We start from the raw sequence: 21,641 nt of genomic DNA, 5'->3' as shown, positions 1-21,641 counted from the left end.
AATGAGTAACTTTAAATGAGTAACCCCTTATTTTTATTTTTAAACAGTGACCCTTAATTCTGGATTCTCCCACAAGAGGAAACATCCTCTCCATATCCACCCTCAGGATCTTATATTATTCAACCATGTCGCCTCTTACACTTCTAAACTCCAGTGGATACACCAAACCTATCCAATCTTTCCTCATAAGACAACCCTCCCATTCCATGTATTAGCCTAGTAAACCTTCTCTGAATTGCTTCCAATGCATTTACATCCAAAGATTTCAAGAGCTTTTACAAATATGTAAAAAAAAGGAAGAAATTAGCGAAAGTAAACATGGGTCCCTTGCAGGCAGAGACAGGAGAAATTACAATTGGGAATAAGAAACCAGCAGAGGTTTTAAACAAATACTTTGTCTTCACAGTAGAAGGCACAAAGAACCTACCAGAAAGTATGGGGAGCCAAGGGTCTGATGAGAGTGAGGAATTTAAGATAATTAATATTAGTAAAGAAAAAGTACTGAAGAAAGTAATGGCATTAAAAGTCGACAAATCCCCTGCACTTGATGACCAACATCCTAGGGCTTTAAAGGAGGCTACAGAGACAGAGGCAGAGAGAAAGCTGTAAACTATCGGCCAGCTAACTTGACATGAGTCAAAGGGAAAATACTAGAATCTATTAATAGAGACTTGGTAACAGGGCATTTAGAAAATCATATAAGGCAGAATCACATCAGCTTTATGAAAGGGAAATCATTTTTGACAAATGAGTTTTTTAAGCTAAAAAGGTGGATAAGGGGGAACTAGTGGCTGTAGTATATTTGGATTTTTAGAAGAATATTTAAGAAGGTGCCACATCAGAGATTGTTATACAAGATTTGTGCGCACGGGATTGGGTAAAGTCTTAGCACTGACTGAGGATTGTTTTATGGACACAAAAAAAAGTAGGAATAAACGGATCATTTTCAGGTCGGGAGGTGGCAGTTAGTAGGAGTCAGTACTTGGTCTCAGCTATTCACAATCTATTTCAACAACTCAGATGAGGCGACTGAGTGTAATATAGTCAACTTTGCTGGCGATACAAAGTGAAGTAGGAAATTAAGCTTTGAGCAGGACGCAGAGAGCATTCAAAGGTGCACAGGCCAGTTAAGTGACTGGGCAAGAAGGTGGCAGGTAAAATATATTGGGAGGGAATGTGAAATTATCCACTTTTAGTAGGAGTCACAGAGGTTTACAGCACAGAAAAAGGCCCATTGAGTCTGCGCCAGTCAAACAAGTACCTAACTATTCTAATCCCATTTTCCAGCACTGGGCCCATAGCCTTGTATACCATGGCATCGCAAGTGCACATCCAAATACTTCTTAAATGTTGTGAGGGTTTCTGCCTCTACCACCCTTTCAGGTAGTGAGTTCCAGATTCCCACCACCCTCTGGGTGAAAAAATTCTTCCTCAAATCCCCCCTAAACCTTCTGCCCCTTACCTTAAATCTATGCCCCCTGGTTATTGATCCCTCCACCAAGGGGAAATGTTCCTTCCTGTCTACCCTATCTATGTCCCTCATAATTTTATACACATCAATCATGTCCCCCCTCAATCTCCTCTGCTCCAGGGAAAATAACCCCAGTCCATCCAATCTCTCCTCATAACTAAAACTCTCCAGCCCAGGCAACATCCTGGTAAATCTCCTCTATACTCTTTCTAGTGCAATCACATCCTATCATGTGGATTCCAGAACTGCACACAATACTCTAGCTGTGGCCTAACCAGTGTTTTATACAGTTCCAGCATAACCTCCCTGCTCTTATGTTCTATGCCTTGGTTAATAAAGGCAAGTATCCCATATGCCTTCTTAACCACCTTATCTACCTGTCCCACTCCTTAAGGGACTGGTGGACATGCACACCAAGGTCCCTCTGATCCTCGGTACTTCCCAAGGTCGTACCATTCATCGTGTATTCCCATGCCTTGTTTGTCCTGCCCAAGTGCATCACCTCACACTTATCCAGATTATCCAGAGCATTTCCCACTGATCAGCCTATCTGACCAGCCTGTCTATATCCTCCTGTAATTTAAGGCTATCCTCTTCACTATTTTCACCAATTTTCATGTCATCCGCGAGCTTACTGATCAACCCTCCTACATTCAAGTGTAAATCATTTATATCTACCACAAACAGCAAGGGGGCCAACACCGATCCCTGTGGAACCCCACTGGACACAGGCATCCAGTCACAAAAACACCCCTCGACCATCACCTTCTGCTTCCTGCCACTCAGCCAATTCTGGATCCAATTTGCCAAATTGCCTAGGGTACCATAGGCTCTTACCTTCGTTATCAGTCCTTATCAAAAGGGACCTCATCAAAAGCCTTGCTGAAGTCCAAGTAGACTACGTCAAATGCATTACCCTCACCTACACACCTGGTCACCTCTTCGAAAAATTCAATCAAATTGGTCAGACATGACCTCCCCTTAACAAAACCATGCTGACTGTCCTTGATTTATTCCTCCCTCTCCAAGTGTAGATTAATTCTGTTCCTCAGAATTGCTTCCAATAGTTTCCCCACCACTGATACTGTTAGACTGACTGGCCTGTGGTTCCCTGTTTTATCCCTTCCTCCCTTCTTGAATAATGGTATCACATTGGCTGTCCTCCAGTCCTCTGGCACCTCTCCTGTGGCCAGAGGGGTATTGAAAATTATTGCCAGCGCCCCTGCTGTCTCCTCCCTTGCCTTGCTCAACAGCCTGGGTTACATTTCATCTGGAGATGTATCTACTTTTAAGCCTGCCAGACCACTTAGAACCTCCTCCCTTTCTATGCTAATTTATTTAATTATATCACAGTCCTTCTGCCTGATTTCCATACCCACGTCATCCCTCTTACTCGTGAACACCGACACAAAGTATTCATTTTGAACCCTTGCTACGTCTCCGGCTCCACACACAAATTACCACTGTGGTCCTTAACGGGCCCTACTCTTTCCCTAGTTACCCTCTTTCTCTCAATGTACTTGTAAAATAACTTTGGATTTTCCTTTATTTTACCTGCCAATATTTTTTCATGCCACTTAAGCTGTTCAGTGACATCCTTGACCCTGGCACCAGGGAGGCAACATACCATCCTGGAGTCACGTCCACGGCTGCAGAAACGCCTGTCTGTTCCCCTAACTATCAAGTGTCCTACCACTATTGCTCTTCCCCTCTTTTCCCTCCACCCCTGTGCCGCTGAGCCACTCACGGTGCCATGAGCGTGGCTGCACTCCCCAGAGGAACCATCAGTCTTACCGTTTTCCAACACAAAAAAAGGTTCTCGAGCTAGATGCACCGTAGGGATTTCCTGACTACCTGCCTGACACCTTTCTTCTGATTGATGGTCACCCATTCCCTCTCTGTCTGCACTTCCATAAGCTGTGGGGTGACCATATCTAAAAATAGACTATCAATGAAACTCTCAGCCTCGCGGATGCACCTCAGTGCCTCCAGCTGCCGTTCAAGCTCCGAAACCTGGAGCTCAGGTAGCTGCAGCTGGTGGAAATTCCTGCACCTGTGGTCGGTCAGAGCACAAGGAGCGTCTAGGACTTCCCACACGTTGCAGGCTGTACATAACACGGGACTGAGCTGCCCTGCCTTGCATCTAGTTGAAAAAACTCCTTACTTTAAGTTAAATACAGTAAAAAGTTAAATTATTTCTGTACTTTAAATAAAAACTAGAACTCTTACCTTTCCTTAGCTTAATCTATTTTAAACGGAGAAAAAACACTTACGCACAACTCACCAATCAGCTCTCATCTTTGTGCTGATGTCACTTTTTGAAGCTTCCCTGCACTGGTGCTGGTTCTGATATTTCTGCCGCTCTCTCGTGATGTCACTCGTTATTTTCAACAAGAACTGACTGCTGGACACTCTTCCCAGTCTGCTTCACTGCAATGCTGACTGCAAGACGCTCTTCCCAGTCTGCTTCACTACAATACAGACTGCAGGACACTCTTCCCAGTCTGCTTCACTGCAATGCTGACTGCAAGACACTCTTCCCAGTCTGCTTCACCACGATGCAGATTGCAGGGCACTCTTCCCAGCAATTTTTTTTTACTGGGGAAAAAGAAAATAGTGAAGAGCAGTAGGAAGCGTGGAAAATCGGAATATTTTTTAAAAGGTGAGAGGTAAACGATGGCATTCGAAGGGAAACAAAAACAGAATTACCCGGAAAAACTCAGCAGGTCTGGCAGCATCGGCAGAGAAGAAAAGAGTTGACGTTTCGAGTCCTCATGACCCTTCTGTGAATTTTTCCAGGTAATTCTGTTTTTGTTTTGGATTTCCAGCATCCGCAGTTTTTTGTTTTTATATCTAGGCATTCAAAGGGATTTGGATGTCCTTGTACAAGAATCACAGTAGGTTAATATGTACATACAGAAAGCAATCAGGAAGGCAAATAGTACTTACACCTTTTTGGTGATGGATTTGAGTATAAGAATAAGAAAATTTTGCTGCAATTACATAGGGCTTTAGTGGGAATATACCTGGAGTAGTGCACAGTTTTGTTTTCCTTACCTCAAAGACATAGTTGTTTTAGAGAGGGAGCAATGAAAGTTCACTAGATCAGTTCCTGAAATGACAGAGCTGACCCATCAGGAAAGATTGAATACATTGGGCCCATATTCCTTGGAGTTTAAAAGAATGTCAAGTGATCTCATTGAAACATACAAAATTCTTAAAGGATTAAGCAAGGTGGATGCTGAGGCACTATTTCCCCTGAAGAGAGATTAGAACTGGGGTTCACAATCTCAGATTAAGAGGTCAGCCATTCAGGACTTAGATGAGGAGAAATTTCTCCTTGTATAGGATACTAGTTAGACATCAGCTGGAGTATTGTGCACAGTTCTGGGTGCCACACTTTAGGAAGGATGTGACTCATTGGAGAGAGTATAGAAGAGGTTTACAAGAATGGTTCCAGGGATGAGAAACTTGAGTTATGAAGTTAGGTTGGAGAAGATGGGACTATTCTCCTTGGAGAGGAGAAGGCTGAGAGGAGATTTGATAGAGGTGTTCAAAATCATGAGGGGGCTGGACAGAGTAGATAGGGAGAAACTATTCCTGCTTGGAAATGGATCAAGCATGAGGTGGCACAGATTTAAAGTGTTTTGCAAAAGAAGCAAATGTGATGTGAGAAAAAACTTTTTCACACAGTGAGTGGTTCGGGTCTGGAATGCACTGCCTGGCAATGCGGTAGAAGCAGGTGCATGAAGCATTCAAGAAGGCATTGGATGATTGTTTCTATTTAAATGATGTGCAGGATTATGGGGAAAAGGCAGGAGAATGGCACTGAGTCATAATTTTCATTCGGAGAACCGGTGCAGACATAATGCGCCAAATGGCCTCCTTCTGCACTGTAACAATTCTGTGAATCTTCACTCAAAAGATAGGGAATCTTTGAAATTCTGTCACCCAGAGGACAGTGGATACTCAGTCGTCAACTCTACTCAAGAGATGGATAGATTTTTTTGGACATAAGTTCAAGGGAATCGAGGGATTATTTTTATTGAATGGCGGAGCAGGTTTGAGGATTTGTGTGACCTGCTTCTAACAGGAACACCAGCAGATGGAGACAGAGAGAGAGGAGTGGAGTCAACGTGTGAATGTAGACAGTGTGTGAGAGATGCAGGGTATGTCCAAAAGTGGTGGAGGGGGGGGTGGGGTGGGGGGGGAAATTGCTGAAGGTATCTATTTATAAAGTCACGGTTTAATAAGTTCCCCCATCACATTGAGCTCTGATGACGTGCAGTGGGGGGAAAGCGATCAGTTCTGTTCCTGCATCCAGAACAATGCACGATAAGAGGGTTTGATTGAAGACAGCCTGACTGAGGGTGAGGGGTGAAGAGACACTCACAGTGACACGGAGTGACAGGAGTAAAGCTGACTGAAGATCCTCCATTTCAAAAGAGTTCCCACAGCCTTTTACATGAAGGTGAACCAAGTGACTTTGTACAGCAATCACCCTGTGCCTGTGAACCCCTCACTACAAGGATATGTGACAGAAGCTTTAAACGCCTTCAAGCAGCAGCCAACGCCTTGTAAAACTGGAGAAACTTTATTTTTATCTGCGATAGAAAATCTTTACAAAAATACTGTACAATACACACACAAACTAATATATGTACATGTAAATATAAATAAATAAACACATTATTCAACTGTCTTGTGTCACATCTTGATCAAAGCTGCTCAAGCGCATGCTGTACTCGGCTTGCCCTCAAACGACCCAACACAAGAGGTTAAAGGTGACGGAGCGTGCTCTGGTCAGGGCGGACTCAGGCTCACAGATCCGGTACACTGCAATAAAATGGACAAAATGGCATCAGCCAACATCAGTCACTCTACAACAGCAAAGGGTTAAAGACATTAGATATCTGTCCAATGGGAGCCCTGTGTTAAAGGGAAAGGCACTGCATATTCAGCCAATGGCATTATAGGGGTAAAGGGGAAGGATTTGGGTATTCATCCAATGGGAGCACAGGATTAGAGGGTTTGAGCTGCAGACATTTACCAGGGAGAAGAATGGAGTCAATGGCCAGGAAATGCAGTTTGTGGAAGGGACTGAAGCTCAAGTTTCTTTGATCTTCCCATGGTATTCAACCAATGGGACTAGAGAGTTAAAGGGAAAGGTATTGTGTATTCAGCCAGTGGGAGCACAGGCGTGGAAGATATTGGGTGTTCATCCAATGGCAGTACAGAGTTAAATGAGAAGCGATTGTATTCAGCCAATGGAAGTACACGGTTAAAGGATACGGCATTGGGTATTCAGCCAATGGCAGTTAAAGCATTAGATGTTCATCCAATGGCAGCACAAGGTTAAAGGGGCAGGCATTGGGTATCCAGCCAATAGCAGTTAAAGCTTGGGTGTTCATCCAATGGCAGCACAGAGTTAAATTGGAAGGGATTGTATTTAGCCATTGGCAGTACAGGGTTAAAGGGAAAAGAATTGGATGTTCATCCAACGGCAGCACAGGGTTAAAGGGGAAGGCAATGGGTATTCAGCCAATGGCAGATAAAGCTTGGGTACTCAGCCCAATGGCAATACAGGGTTAAAGGGGCAGGCACTGTATTCAGCCAATTGCAGTTAAAGCATTGGATGTTCATCCAATGGCAGCACAGTTAAATTGGAAGGGTTGTATTTAGCCAATGATAGTACAGGGTTAAAGGGAATGGAATTGGGTGTTCATCCAATGGCAGCACTTTGCAGTTGGGCCTCCTCTTGGAGCTGCTGTAGTGTTGGGGTTAGGATCAAAAATTCCAGGATTTGGTGCCAATGATGAAGAAGGAATGGCAGGTGCTGCACATTCTTCAACCCCCAACACTCTCTCTCTCTCTCTCTCTCTAGGTCTCCAGTCCAGTTGTGATTTGTCACGCTGCTGCAATGACATTCAGTTTTAGACGAGGAGGAAGGAATGGGAAGATCAAAAACACTTCAGCTTCAGTCCCCTCCACAAACTGCATTTCCTGGCCAATGACTCCATCCCTCTCCCTGGTAAATGTCTGCAGCTCAAAACCCTGACATCCTATTTGACCCTGAGCTGACCTTCTGACCCCATATCAGTGCCATCACCAAGACTATCTGCTTTCACGTCTGCATTATTGCCTGTCTCTGCCCCTGCCTCAGCTCATCGGCTGCTGAAACCCTCACATGTCCATACCTCCAGACTCGACTATTCCACCTCCATCTTCTATCCAAAACTCTGCTGCCCGTGTCCTCTAACTGGCACCGAGTCCCGTACACCCGTCACCCCCTGTTCTCACTGACATACATTAAATTTTGGCCCCACCAACACCTCAATCTTAAAATTCTCACCTCTAAGCTCAAGTCCCTCCTCCCTATGTCTGTAATCTTCAGCCCTATCAAGGTAGCTGCACCGCTGCAACTCTGGCCTCTTGTGCATCCCGAATTTAATCTTGCAACGTTTGGACCCCTCTGCAATGTGTGTGTGCAAGCGCCTGTGTGTGTGCGTGAGGACAGTGTGTGATGTACTGAAAATACCCAGTAGAGGGGGATTGCTGAATGTATTTGTGTGCAGGTGTGCATGTGAGAGAGAGAGAAAGCTACGAGTCTGAAATCTTTAAATTAAAAATTCTGAAACAACTATTTAAACCTAGGAAGATTGCATTAAAACATCAAATTTCTGCCAACATTGATCTGGAGTCTATGGCGTGATGCCACTCACATTAAGTGCCTGTACAACCTCAGTGATAAGAGAGTGCCAAGATCTCCTCTCCCTCTGTACCCACCGCCACCCGCAGGAAAAACAGAGACAAGAACTGTCAAGATGGAAGGTGAAACAAATGACATCTTATTGGGGGCAGCAAATACCCTTTTGCCAGAATTCTGAGGTAGTTGTTTCATGTAACTTTGTGTAAACCTGAGGTGCTCAGTGAAAGATTTTTAACAATCTATTTTCCTCCTTTATACACTGTTGCAATGTTAAAACTGGTCCCGTAAATCAAATTACCTTGAACGATTACAGGCTAAAAACCCTCAACTTTCACTTTGTTACATCCAAACTTGACCATTTCACCTCCTGTCTGTGGAATTGAGCTCTTCCAAACCTCTGATGCCCATGTCCTCGAACTGGCACCGAGTCCCGTTCAACTATCACCCTCTGTGCTCGCTGATGTACATTGGCTCCTGGTCCAGCAACACCTCAATCTTAACATTCTCATCCTTGGTGTACAATCCCTCCATGGCTTTGTTCTCTCCCAGCACTGCAATATCTGAACCCCTGCAATTTCGGCCTCTCATTCATCCCCGGTTTTAATTGCTCCGGCGTACTGAGTAATGAGACGGCAGAGATGGGGAAGAGCTCGTGAAGAGTGTTGGGTGGGGGTGGGGGGGGAAACGACCCGCTAATGCAGACCAACTTCCCTTAAACACCAGTTGCCCCTTGCAAAGCAGTACCTGCCCAAGTGTGAGCTGCCAGCTCCCGACTCTGATCCCAAGGCACGACGCAGGCAGTGCTCGGGTCCTCTGGCGCCAAAGGTTCCCGTCCAGAAACACCTCACTGTTCCAAACTGCTGTAACAGAGAGAGAGAGGAAGATTGATGACCAATTCAGAAAAGTTGAAGCAGATTAAAAAGATGCCACATCCTTCTGTGCCAACAGCCTGCACTTTTCACCAGACTATTCCGCTGCGGCGGTGGGACTGCCCTGTGAGGAGAGATTGAGGAGACTGCGCCTGTGAATCTCTAGAGTTTCGAAGAATGAGAGGCGACGTCATTGAAACTTACAAAATACTTAAAGGGATAGACAGGGTAGATGCAGGATGTTTCCCCTGGGGGTTGTGGGGAGGGTAAAACCAAGAGACGCAGTCTCAGAATAAAGGGCAGGTCATTTAGAACTGAGATGGGGAGGAACTTCCTCACTCAGAAGGTGGTGAATGTTTGGAATTCTCTGCCCCAGAGGGCAGTGGAGGTTCAGTCGTTGAGTCTGTTCAGTGCAGAGGTTGATAGGTTTCTAGATGCTAATGACATTAAGGGATAGGCGGTTAGCCCGGGGAAGGTGGTGTTTGAGGTAGAAGGTCAACCATGATCTAGCTGTAATGGTGCAGCAGGCTTGAGGGGCTGAATGGCCTACTCCTGCTCCCAATTGTTAGGTTCCCCATCTGTCAAAGCTCCCAGGTTGCAACGTCAGATGACAGACTGCAGGACGGGACCTCAGTCAGGACAAATCGAGGGGGGTTAGTCGCAGCAAGGCTGCTCTCACACAGGTCAGTGGGACGCAGGGGGAAAGCACTCAGTGGCCACCGAGGACGTGGGCCATCCACTGGGCAGCAGGTGGATCCAATGAATCAGGCTGGAGCCCGGAGAGAGGGAGGGGTGGAGAGAGGGAGGCAGGGGAACAACTGGAAGGAAAGGTGTTACTGGCACCCTGACCTGACCGAGTGGCTGTAACCATCTTGCTGCAGCAGGGAGCCCTCACACCTTCTTCACAAACGCAGACAGTGTGGTCAGCGGGCTAGAGGAGATGGAGTGTGTCTTGGTATATCTGTAAAAAAACAAACACAAAAAAAGCACCAAACATGGTCAGTCACTAACTCACACAGTCCCATTATACACACACAATCTCCTATTATACACACACACACACCCCCTCCCATTTGACACACACATACACACACCCTCCCATTATACACACACACCCTCCTATTATACACACGCACCCCTCTCCCATTTTACACACATACCCTGCCATTATAAATACACACACACCCTCTCCCATTATACACGCACACATACACACCCTCCTATTATACATACACACACCCCCTCCCATTTGACACACACATACACACACCCTCCCAATTTACACACACACCCTCCCATTATACACACACCCTCCTATTATACACACGCACCTCTCTTCCATTTTACACACATACCCTGCCATTATAAACACACACACACCCTCTCCCATTATACACGCACACACTATTATACACACACACACCCCCTCCCATTTGACACACACATACACACACCCTCCCATTATACACACGCACACCCACCCCCTCCCATTATACACACACCCCTCCCATTATACACACACACACCCCCTCCCATTTGACACACGCATACACACACCCTCCCATTATACACATGCACACACACCCCCTCCCATTATACACATGCACACACACCCTCCCATTATACACATGCAAACACACCCCCTTCCATTATACACATGCAAACACACACCCCCATTATACACATGTAAACACACCCCCTCCCATTATACACATGCACACACACCCACTCCCATTATACACATGCACACACACCCACTCCCATTATACACATGCACACACACCCACTCTCATTATACAGATGCACATATACCCCCTCCCATTATACACATGCACATACACCCACTCCCTTTATACACATGCACACACACCCACTCCCTTTATACATATGCACACACACCCCCTCCCATTATACACACACACCTCCTCCCATTTAACACACACATACACACACGCACCCTCCCAATCTATACAGAAACACACCATCCCATTATATACAAACACACACCACCTCCCATTATAAAAAAACACACACCCCCTCCCATTGTACACACACAACCCCCTCCCATTATATACACACACACCCTCCCATTATACACTCACAGCCTCGCATTATACGCAAACACACCAACTCCCACTATACACACACATCCCCTCCCATTATAAACACATACACACTCCCGCCCATTATAAACATATACACACACACACCTTCCCACTATATACACACACGCCCACCCCCCTCCTATTATATATACACACACACCCTCCCATTTAGAACCATAGAAAAGTTACAGCACAGGAGGCCATTCAGCCCATCTTGTCCATGCCAGCCCGAGGACACCCAGGTGCCCTTTCTAATCCCACCTTCCTGCACCCGGCCCATAGCCCTGCAGCTTACAGCACTTTAGGTGCAGATCCAGGTGCTTTTTAAAAGAGTTTAGAGTTTCTGCCTCTACCATCAACTTGGGCAGCGAATTCCGGACACTCACTACCCTCTGCGTAAAAAAGTTCTTCCTCATGTCCCCCCTACACCTTCTGCCACTTATCTTGAATCTATGTCCCCTGGTTCTAGAATTCTCCATCAAGGGAAACAATTTTATCCTGTTCACTCTATCTATTCCCCTCATAATTTTGTACACCTCAATCAAGTCACCTCTCAGCCTTCTTTGTTCTAAGGAAAATAACCCCAACCTATCCAATCTCTCCTCGTAGCTACACTTTTCTAACCCTGGCAACATTCTTGTAAACCTCCTCTGCACTCTCTCTAGAGCTATTATGTCCTTCCTGTAATATGGTGACCAGAACTGCACACAATGCTCCAGTTGTGGCCTCACCAGTGTTTCATACAATTCCAACATTATATCCTTACTTTTATATTCTATACCTCTGCCAATGAAGGACAGCATTCCATATGCCTTCTTTACAACCTTGTCTAATTGAACTGCTGCCTTCAGGGACCTGTGTACTTGTACGCCAAGATCTCTCACTTCATCTACCCCTCTTAGTATATTCCTATTTATTGTGTAATCCCTATAACTGACCTCCCTATATGTATGACCTCACACTTCTCTATGTTAAAATCCATCTGCCACTTTACTGCCCACTCCACCAACCCATCTATATCGTTTTAGAGATTATGGCTCTCCTCTACACTATCCACTACTCGGCTAATCTTTGTGTCATCTGCAAATTTCCCAAACGTGGGGGGACGTTCACATCCAAATCGTTAATATATAACACAAACAGCAAGGGTCCCAACACTGAGCCCTGTGGAACACCACTTGAGACAACTATCCATTTGCAAGGGCATCCATTGACCATTACCCTTTGTTTCCTGTTACAAAGCCAGCCTTTTATTCAGTTTGCCACATTACCCTAAATCTCATGGGCTTTTACTTTCCTGACCAATCTGCCATGTGGGACCTTGTCAAATGCCTTGCTAAAATCCATGTACTCAACATCCACTGCACTACCTTCATCAAACCTTCTTGTCACTTCCTCAAAGAATTCAATCAAATTTGTAAGGCAAGACCTTCCTTTAACAAATCCATGCTGACCATCCCTGACTATTCCATGCCTTTCCACATGACAGTTTATCCTATCTCTCAGGAATGTTTCTACTAATTTGCTCACCACCGATGTAAGACTAACTGGCCTATAATTGTTTGGCATTTCCTTTGATCCCTTTTTAAACAATGAAACTACGTTTGCATTTCTCCAGTCCTCCGCTACCTCCCCTGTATCTAGTGAAGATTGGAAAATTATCCTCAGGGCATCTGCTATCTCCTCCCTGACTTCCTTCAGCAGCCTTAGAAACAATCCATCTGGCCCTGGTGACTTATCAACTTTCAAGGATTTCAACCCTTCGAGTACTTCCTTTCTCGTTATGACTATCCCGTCCAATATCTCGCAGTGTTCCTCCTGGACTACTATATCTACATCCTCCCTTTCCTTTGTAAACACAGAGACAAAATATTCATTCAAAACCCTTCCCACAGCCTCTGCATCTACACACAAGTTTCCATCTTCATCTCTGATAGGTCCCACTTTTTCCTTAACTGACCTTTTAGCATTAATGTATTGGTAAAACATCTTTGGGTTATCTTTAACTTTACTTGCTAAATTTTTTTCATGCCCTCTCTTTGATTTCCTTATTTCCTTTTTTACTTCGTCCCTGCACTTCCTATATTTGTCTAGGCTATCTGGAGTTAGTTCTTTGTGCCTATTGTACACTTTCTTTTTCTGTTTGATCTTCCCCTCTATTCCTCTAGACAACCAGGGAGGTCTAGATTTGGCAGTACCACTCATACTTTTGTAGGGGACATGTCTACTTTGTACAATTAGGATCCCGCTTTTTAATGCTTCCCACTGGTTTTCCACTGTTTTATCCTCCAGCAGTGCTGTCCAGTCCACCTTAGCTAAGTCCCTTCTCATTTCTGCAAAATTTGCCTTCCCCCAGCTCAAGACTTTTACTCCTGTGTTATCTCTGTCCTTTTCCTTGGTAATGCTAAATCTAACTGACTTGTGATCACTGTCCCCGATATGGTCACCAACTGTCACTTCAACCACTTGCCCTTCTTCGTTCCCCAAGACTAGGTTTAGAATTGCATCTCCTCTCGTTGGGTTTGTCACTAAATGGTTGAAAAAATTCTCCTGGACACACTGCATGAATTTTTCTCCCTCAGTGCCCCTTATATTGTTTGAATCCCAGCTGATATTAGGATAGTTGAAGTCTCCTACTATTATTGCCCTCTTATTCTTACAAGCAGAAATTTGCCTACATATTTGTTCTTATTTGACACACACATACACACACGCACCCTCCCAATCTATGCACACACACATACCCCTCCCATTATACACAAACACACCATCCCATTATACACACACACACAACCGTCTCCCATTTTATACACACACCTCCTTCCCATTATATAGACACACCTCCTTCCCATTATATACACACACCCCCTCCCATTATACACACACATCCCCTCCCATTATACACACACATCCCCTCCCATTATAAACACACACACACACTCCCGCCCACAATAAACACATACACACACACGCCCCTCCCATTATACACAAACACACACCCCCCTCCCAATATTCACACATACCGTCCCATTATACACACCATCCCAGTACACACACACATACCCTCCCATTATAAACACACATACATGCAAACACCCTCCCATTATGCATATGCGCACCCTCCCATTATACACACACCCTCCCATTGTATACACGCACACAACCCTCTCCCATTTTATATACACATACACAACCCTCTCCCATTTTATACACACACCTCCTTCCCATTCTATATACACGCATACCCTCCCATTATACACACACACACTGCCTCGCATTATATACACACCCCCCTCCCATTATACACACACATCCACTCCCATTATACACACATACACACACACTCTCGCCCATTATAAACACACACACATATGTCCCTCCCATTATACACAAACACACACCCCCTCCCATTATTCACACATACCGTCCCATTATACACACCATCCCATTACACACACACATAACCTCCCATTATAAACACACACATACATGCAAACACCCTCCCATTATACACACACACTCACCCTCCCATTATACACACACACTCACCCTCCCATTATACACACAGACACACCCTCCCATTATACACACAGACACACCCTCCCATTATACACACAGACACACCCTCCCATTATAAACACACCTTCCCATTATACACACACACACACACCCTCTCCCATTATATACACACACACACCCTCCATTATACACACACACACACACTCCCATTATACACACACACCCTCCCATTATAAACACACACCCTCCCATTATACACACACACACACCCTCCCATTATACACACACACACACACCCTACCATTATACACACATACACACCCTCCCATTATACACACACACCCTCCCATTATACACACACACACACCCTCCCATTATACACACACACACACACACACACACCCTACCATTATACACACATACACACCCTCCCATTATACACACACACACACCCTCCCATTATACACACACACACCCTCCCAATATACATACACACACACCCTCCCATTAAACACACACACACCCTCCCATTATACACACACACACACCCTCCCATTATACACACACACACACATCCTCCCATTATACACACACACACACACCCTCCCATTATACACACACACACACACCCTCCCATTATACACACACACACACACCCTCCCATTATACACACACACACACCCTCCCATTTTACACACACACACACACCCTCCCATTATACACACACACACCCTCCCATTATACACACACACACACCCTCCCATTATACACACACACACACACCCTCCCATTATACGCACACACACACCCTCCCATTATACACACACACACACCCTCCCATTATACACACACACACACCCTCCCATTTTACACACACACACACCCTCCCATTATACACACACATACACTCTCCCATTATACACACACACACACCCTCCCATTATACACACACACACACTCTCCCATTATACACACACACACACCCTCCCATTATACACACACACACACCCTCCCATTATACACACACACACACCCTCCCATTATACACACATACACCCTCCCATTATACACACATACACCCTCCCATTATACACACACACACACCCTCCCATTATACACACACACACACCCTCCCATTATACACACACACACACACACCCTCCCATTTTATATACACACACACACACACCCTCCCATTAGACACACACCCTCCCATTATACAAACACACACACACACCCTCCCATTATACACACACACACACTCCCATTATACACACACCCACACACCCTCCCATTATACACACACACACACTCCCATTATACACACACACACCCTCCCATTATACACACACACACTCTCCCATTATACACACACACACACCCTCCCATTATACATACACACCCTCCCATTATACATACACACCCACCCATTATACACACAGACCCTCCCATTATACACACACACAGACCCTCCTATTATACACACACACCCTCCCATTATAAACTCACACACACCCTCCCATTATACACACACACACACCCTCCCATCACACACACACACACCCTCCCATCACACACACACACACCCTCCCATCACACACACACACACCCTCCCATCACACACACACACACCCTCCCATTATACAAACACACACACACACACCCTCCCATTATACAAACACACACACACACCCTCCCATTATACACACACACACACTCTCCGATTATACACACACACACACACACTCCCATTATACACACACACACACACTCTCCCATTATACACACACACACACACCCTCTCAATATACACACACACCCTCCCATTATACACACGCCCTCCCATTATACACACATACGCACCCTCCCATTATACACACACACACACACACCTTCCCATTATACACACACACCCTCCCATTATACACACACACACCCTCCCATTATACACACACACCCTCCCATTATACACACACACACCTTCCCATTACACACACACCCTCCCATTATACACAGACACACTCACCCATTATAAACACACACACACCCTCCCATTATACACACACCCTCCCATTATACACACACACACACCCACCCTCCCATTATACACACACACCCCCTCCCATTATACACACACACACCCCCTCCCATTATACACACACACACCCCCCCTCCCATTATACACACACACACCCCCCCTCCCATTATACACACACACACACACCCCCTCCTATTATACACTCACACACCCTCCCATTATACACACACACACACCCTCCCATTATACACACACACACCCCCTCCCATTATACACACACACACACACCCCCATTATGTACACACACACACCCTCCCATTATATACACACACACACCCTCCCATTATATACACACACACACACCCTCCCATTATATACACACACACACACCCTCCTATTATATACACACACATACCATCCCATTATACACACACACATACCATCCCATTATATACACACACATACCATCCCATTAAATACACACACATACCATCCCAATACACACACACACAAAGCATCTCATTACACACACAGACACAATCCCATTTTATATACACCCATTCACACCCCATCCCATTATATATGCGCGCACACACAAACCATCCCATTATACACACACAAACACAAACCATCCCATTAAACACACAGTCCCATTTTATATACACACACACACTATCCCATTACACACACCATTCCATCATACACACATACATCATCCCAGTATACATACACACTCACGCACACGTGCAACACACACACACACACAGGGCTGCACAGTTCCCCACTGATAGCAGCGTTCCAACCTCCGGGCCCACAAGGGGTACGTGTCCAATAATACGTTAATTGCTAACAATTAGTAGCAAGGGCGGGTTATAGACTGTTCTCCCGCAATGAATGCTAGTGGGCAGGATGTCTGATCTCCAAACTGTAGGTCCTGACCTGGAACAAGGTAATGGCCAGCACTATAAAAGACCCCCTGGCATGGGACAGTGTCAGGTGACCCATCAGTTGCGCAATCTAGTGGGTTTATTATAGAGAGAGAAGATTTGTGCATCTTCCAGTCTGGCCAGGTAAGTACATTTAAATTTTAGCTTAACAATGTCAATCTTTATTGGTGGGAGAAATTTTAAAGAACTGCAAGTCTCCCACCTTTAGGCATTGAGGAGTTGTCCATTTGTTACACATAGATGTCTGTGCCATCAGAACAAGGGGAGAGGTATTCTAGAAAGGCTGAACCAGCCCCTAGATTCAGTGAGGCCGCCCTTGGTGCCCTCCTGTGTGCAGTTTATGATCGATGTGACCAGCTCATGCCAACCACTAGCAAGAGGAGGAAGCCCAGCCAGACACGTGCTGTGTGGGAGGTGGTGGCCAAGATGGTCAACAGGGTTGGCGTGGTGAGAAGGACTTGGTCCTAGTGCCTCAAAAGGTTCAATGACCTCATCAGGTCGGCCAGTGTAGGTGTGGTCTCAGTCAGAGCAATCTTGGTCCAGTGTGCTACAGGTCTCGCTAGCGAATGCAGGAGGTAATTGAGGTTTGCTGCTCCTCAAAGGCTGCATGATTCCACAAGGGCACAGCTGTCCTAGACCATGACATTGTGCATTTTGAGCAATGGTCTAGCTATTACTGCCAGTTCTTGGCAGGATCATCTTATGATGCATGAGCATAGGCTATCCATCGGCTCTGTCCATTTGACCTTAGACCTCCTAAGTGAAGTGGATGTAATTCCCAACCCTTCAGAACATTGTATCTGTGCACATCTTGATGTAATGGTGAGCAGCAGGCTGTGTTAACCCACGGAGGTCTCTACAGGCTGCCTGGAATGAGCCTGTTGTGAAGATTTTCAGCGCCACTGTCACCTTCAATGTGACAGGAATCATGTGGCCCACCCCCAGGCAGCTGATATCTCCCCTGCGAGCATCTCACAAAGTGATGTCATCGTGCCTCTTGAAAGCTTGAGTCTCGTCCTGCACTGAGTCCTGCTCAGTTGCAGGAAGTGAAATCTCTGCCTGTCTGCTCTTGGGGCAGCATAAGATCGTCTGTGCCTCCGCTGAGGGTTTCTGGATTCTCCTGACCCTCAGGGTCTGGCGTTTCTCTGTCCTCTTCCTGAGGAACCACAGCAGCTTCCCGAGCCTCCCTGTGTTCCCTTCTTCCTCTCATCCTTCTCCTGCTCCTCCTAACCCTTCTCTCCTCCTCACTGCAGGATGTGTCTCCAACTGAGACCACAATGTCCATCTGTCTCAGAGACTTTCCAACCCTAGAATAATCAATCGAGAGAGCCCTCTGAAACAGAGGAGAGTCCTTCTAATGAAACAATCTCCAAAAGCTTCCTCTGCTCATTCACATGAGTCCCTGTGGCCAGTGGAGTGTTAACTGAGAAGCTGAGACCCTGGCCTCAGCTGCAGTTTTAAAACCCACCCAAAAAGCTCACCCTTAAAAAACGGATTCCCCGCCTAGTGTGATTCTCACCCTGAAGCCATATTATTGCATTCTGACCGTATTATTGCCTTCAGAGTCTATAGTTGCTGTCAGTTGGGTTGTTGACGCTCTTTATTGCCTTTTCAACTGCCATTTGAATAACTCGGGCGGGTTCCCGACTTTTTGACCTGCCTGCGTACGGTATTATCACAAACCTATGTGATGACATTGGAAATGGCACCCGACATCATTAAACCCCATATTACACTCCACACACGGTCCAATTGTGTATACACACACAAACATGGTCCAATTGTACACACAGACACACAATGCCATTATATACACACACACACACATACACAGTCCAATTGTACACACACACTGTCCAATTTTACACACATAAAATGCCATTATACACACACACACGGTCCAATTGTACACACACATACAAAATGCCATTATGTACACACACACAATGCCATTATATATACACACACATACGCACACACACACACACACAATGCCATTATATATACACACACACACACACACAATGCCATTATATATACACACACACATACACAATGCCATTATATAAACACACACACACACACACAATGCCATTATATATACACACACACAATGCCATTATATACGCACACACACACACACAATGCCATTATATTCACACACACAATGCCATTATATACACACACACACAATGCCATTATATATACACACACACACACAATGCCATTATATACACACACACAATGCCATTACATACACACACACACACAATGCCATTATATACACACACACAATGCCATTATATACACACACACACACACAATGCCATTATATACACACACACACACACAATGCCATTATATATACACACACACACAATGCCATTATATACACACACACACACAATGCCATTATATACACACACACACACAATGCCATTATATACACACACACACACAATGCCATTATATACACACACACAATGCCATTATATACACACACACACACAATGCCATTATATACACACACACACAATGCCATTATATACACACACACACAATGCCATTATATACACACACACACACACACACACACAAAATGCCATTATATATACACACACACACAAAATGCCATTATATACACACACACACACAAAATGCCATTATATACACACACACACACACAGTGCCATTATATACACACACACACACACAATGCCATTGTATACACACACACACACACACACACACAAATGCCATTATATACACACACACACACACACACACACACAATGCCATTATATACACACACACAATGCCATTATATACACACACACACACAATGCCATTATACACACACACACACAATGCCATTATACACACACACACAATGCCATTATATACACACACACACACACACAATGCCATTATACACACACACACACACAATGCCATTATACACACACACACACACACACACACACACAATGCCATTATATACACACACACACACACACAATGCCATTATATACACACACACACAATGCCATTATATACACACACACACAATGCCATTATATACACACACACACACACAATGCCATTATATACACACACACAATGCCATTATATACACACACACACAAAATGCCATTATACACACACACACACACACAAAAATGCCATTATACACACACACACACACAAAATGCCATTATACACACACACACACAAAATGCCATTATACACACACACACACACACACAAAATGCAATTATACACACACAAAATGCCACTATACACACACAAAATGCCATTATACACACAAACACACACACAAAATGCCATTATACACACACACACACAAAATGCCATTATACACACACACAAAATGCCATTATACACACACACACACAAAATGCCGTTATACACACACACACACAATGCCATTATACACACACACACACACACAAAATGCCATTATACACACACACACACAAAATGCCATTATACACACACACACACAAAATGCCATTATACACACACACACACACACACACACAAAATGCAATTATACACACACAAAATGCCACTATACACACACAAAATGCCATTATACACACAAACACACACACAAAATGCCATTATACACACAAACACACACACAAAATGCCATTATACACAAACACACACAAAATGCCATTATACACAAACACACACAAAATGCCATTATACACACACACACAAAATGCCGTTATACACACACACACACAATGCCATTATATACACACACACACACACACACAATGCCATTATACACACACACACACAATGCCATTATATACACACACACACACAATGCCATTATATACACACACACACACAATGCCATTATATACACACACACAATGCCATTATATACACATGCACACACACAATGCCATTATATACACACACACACAATGCCATTATATACACACACA

The 21,641-nt window shown here is 44.8% G+C and overlaps 1 protein-coding gene across 2 annotated transcripts in view; it reads right to left on the bottom strand.

Annotated features, from left to right (window-relative positions):
* Nucleotides 1–6,060: 6,060 nt before the first annotated feature.
* LOC121291627 overlaps nucleotides 6,061–21,641 on the bottom strand; it is a 37,144-nt gene continuing 21,563 nt past the window's right edge. The window contains exons 11-13 of one of the 2 annotated variants that reach the window (XM_041213080.1): nucleotides 9,899–10,010; nucleotides 8,925–9,037; nucleotides 6,061–6,307 (exon numbers count right to left, since the gene is read on the bottom strand). In XM_041213080.1, coding sequence (XP_041069014.1) covers nucleotides 9,941–10,010 — 70 coding nt within the window. In that variant the 3' untranslated portion in view covers nucleotides 6,061–6,307; nucleotides 8,925–9,037; nucleotides 9,899–9,940. Of the gene's footprint in view, nucleotides 6,308–8,924; nucleotides 9,041–9,898; nucleotides 10,011–21,641 lie in introns of both variants that reach the window. The other variant, XM_041213081.1, reaches the window with a different exon arrangement.

The sequence above is a fragment of the Carcharodon carcharias genome, chromosome 19, assembly GCF_017639515.1.
Source record: "Carcharodon carcharias isolate sCarCar2 chromosome 19, sCarCar2.pri, whole genome shotgun sequence".
NCBI classification, from domain to species: domain Eukaryota; kingdom Metazoa; phylum Chordata; class Chondrichthyes; order Lamniformes; family Lamnidae; genus Carcharodon; species Carcharodon carcharias.
The sequence above is the reverse complement of the archived record's forward strand: the minus strand, read 5'-3'. Positions and strand labels throughout refer to the sequence as shown.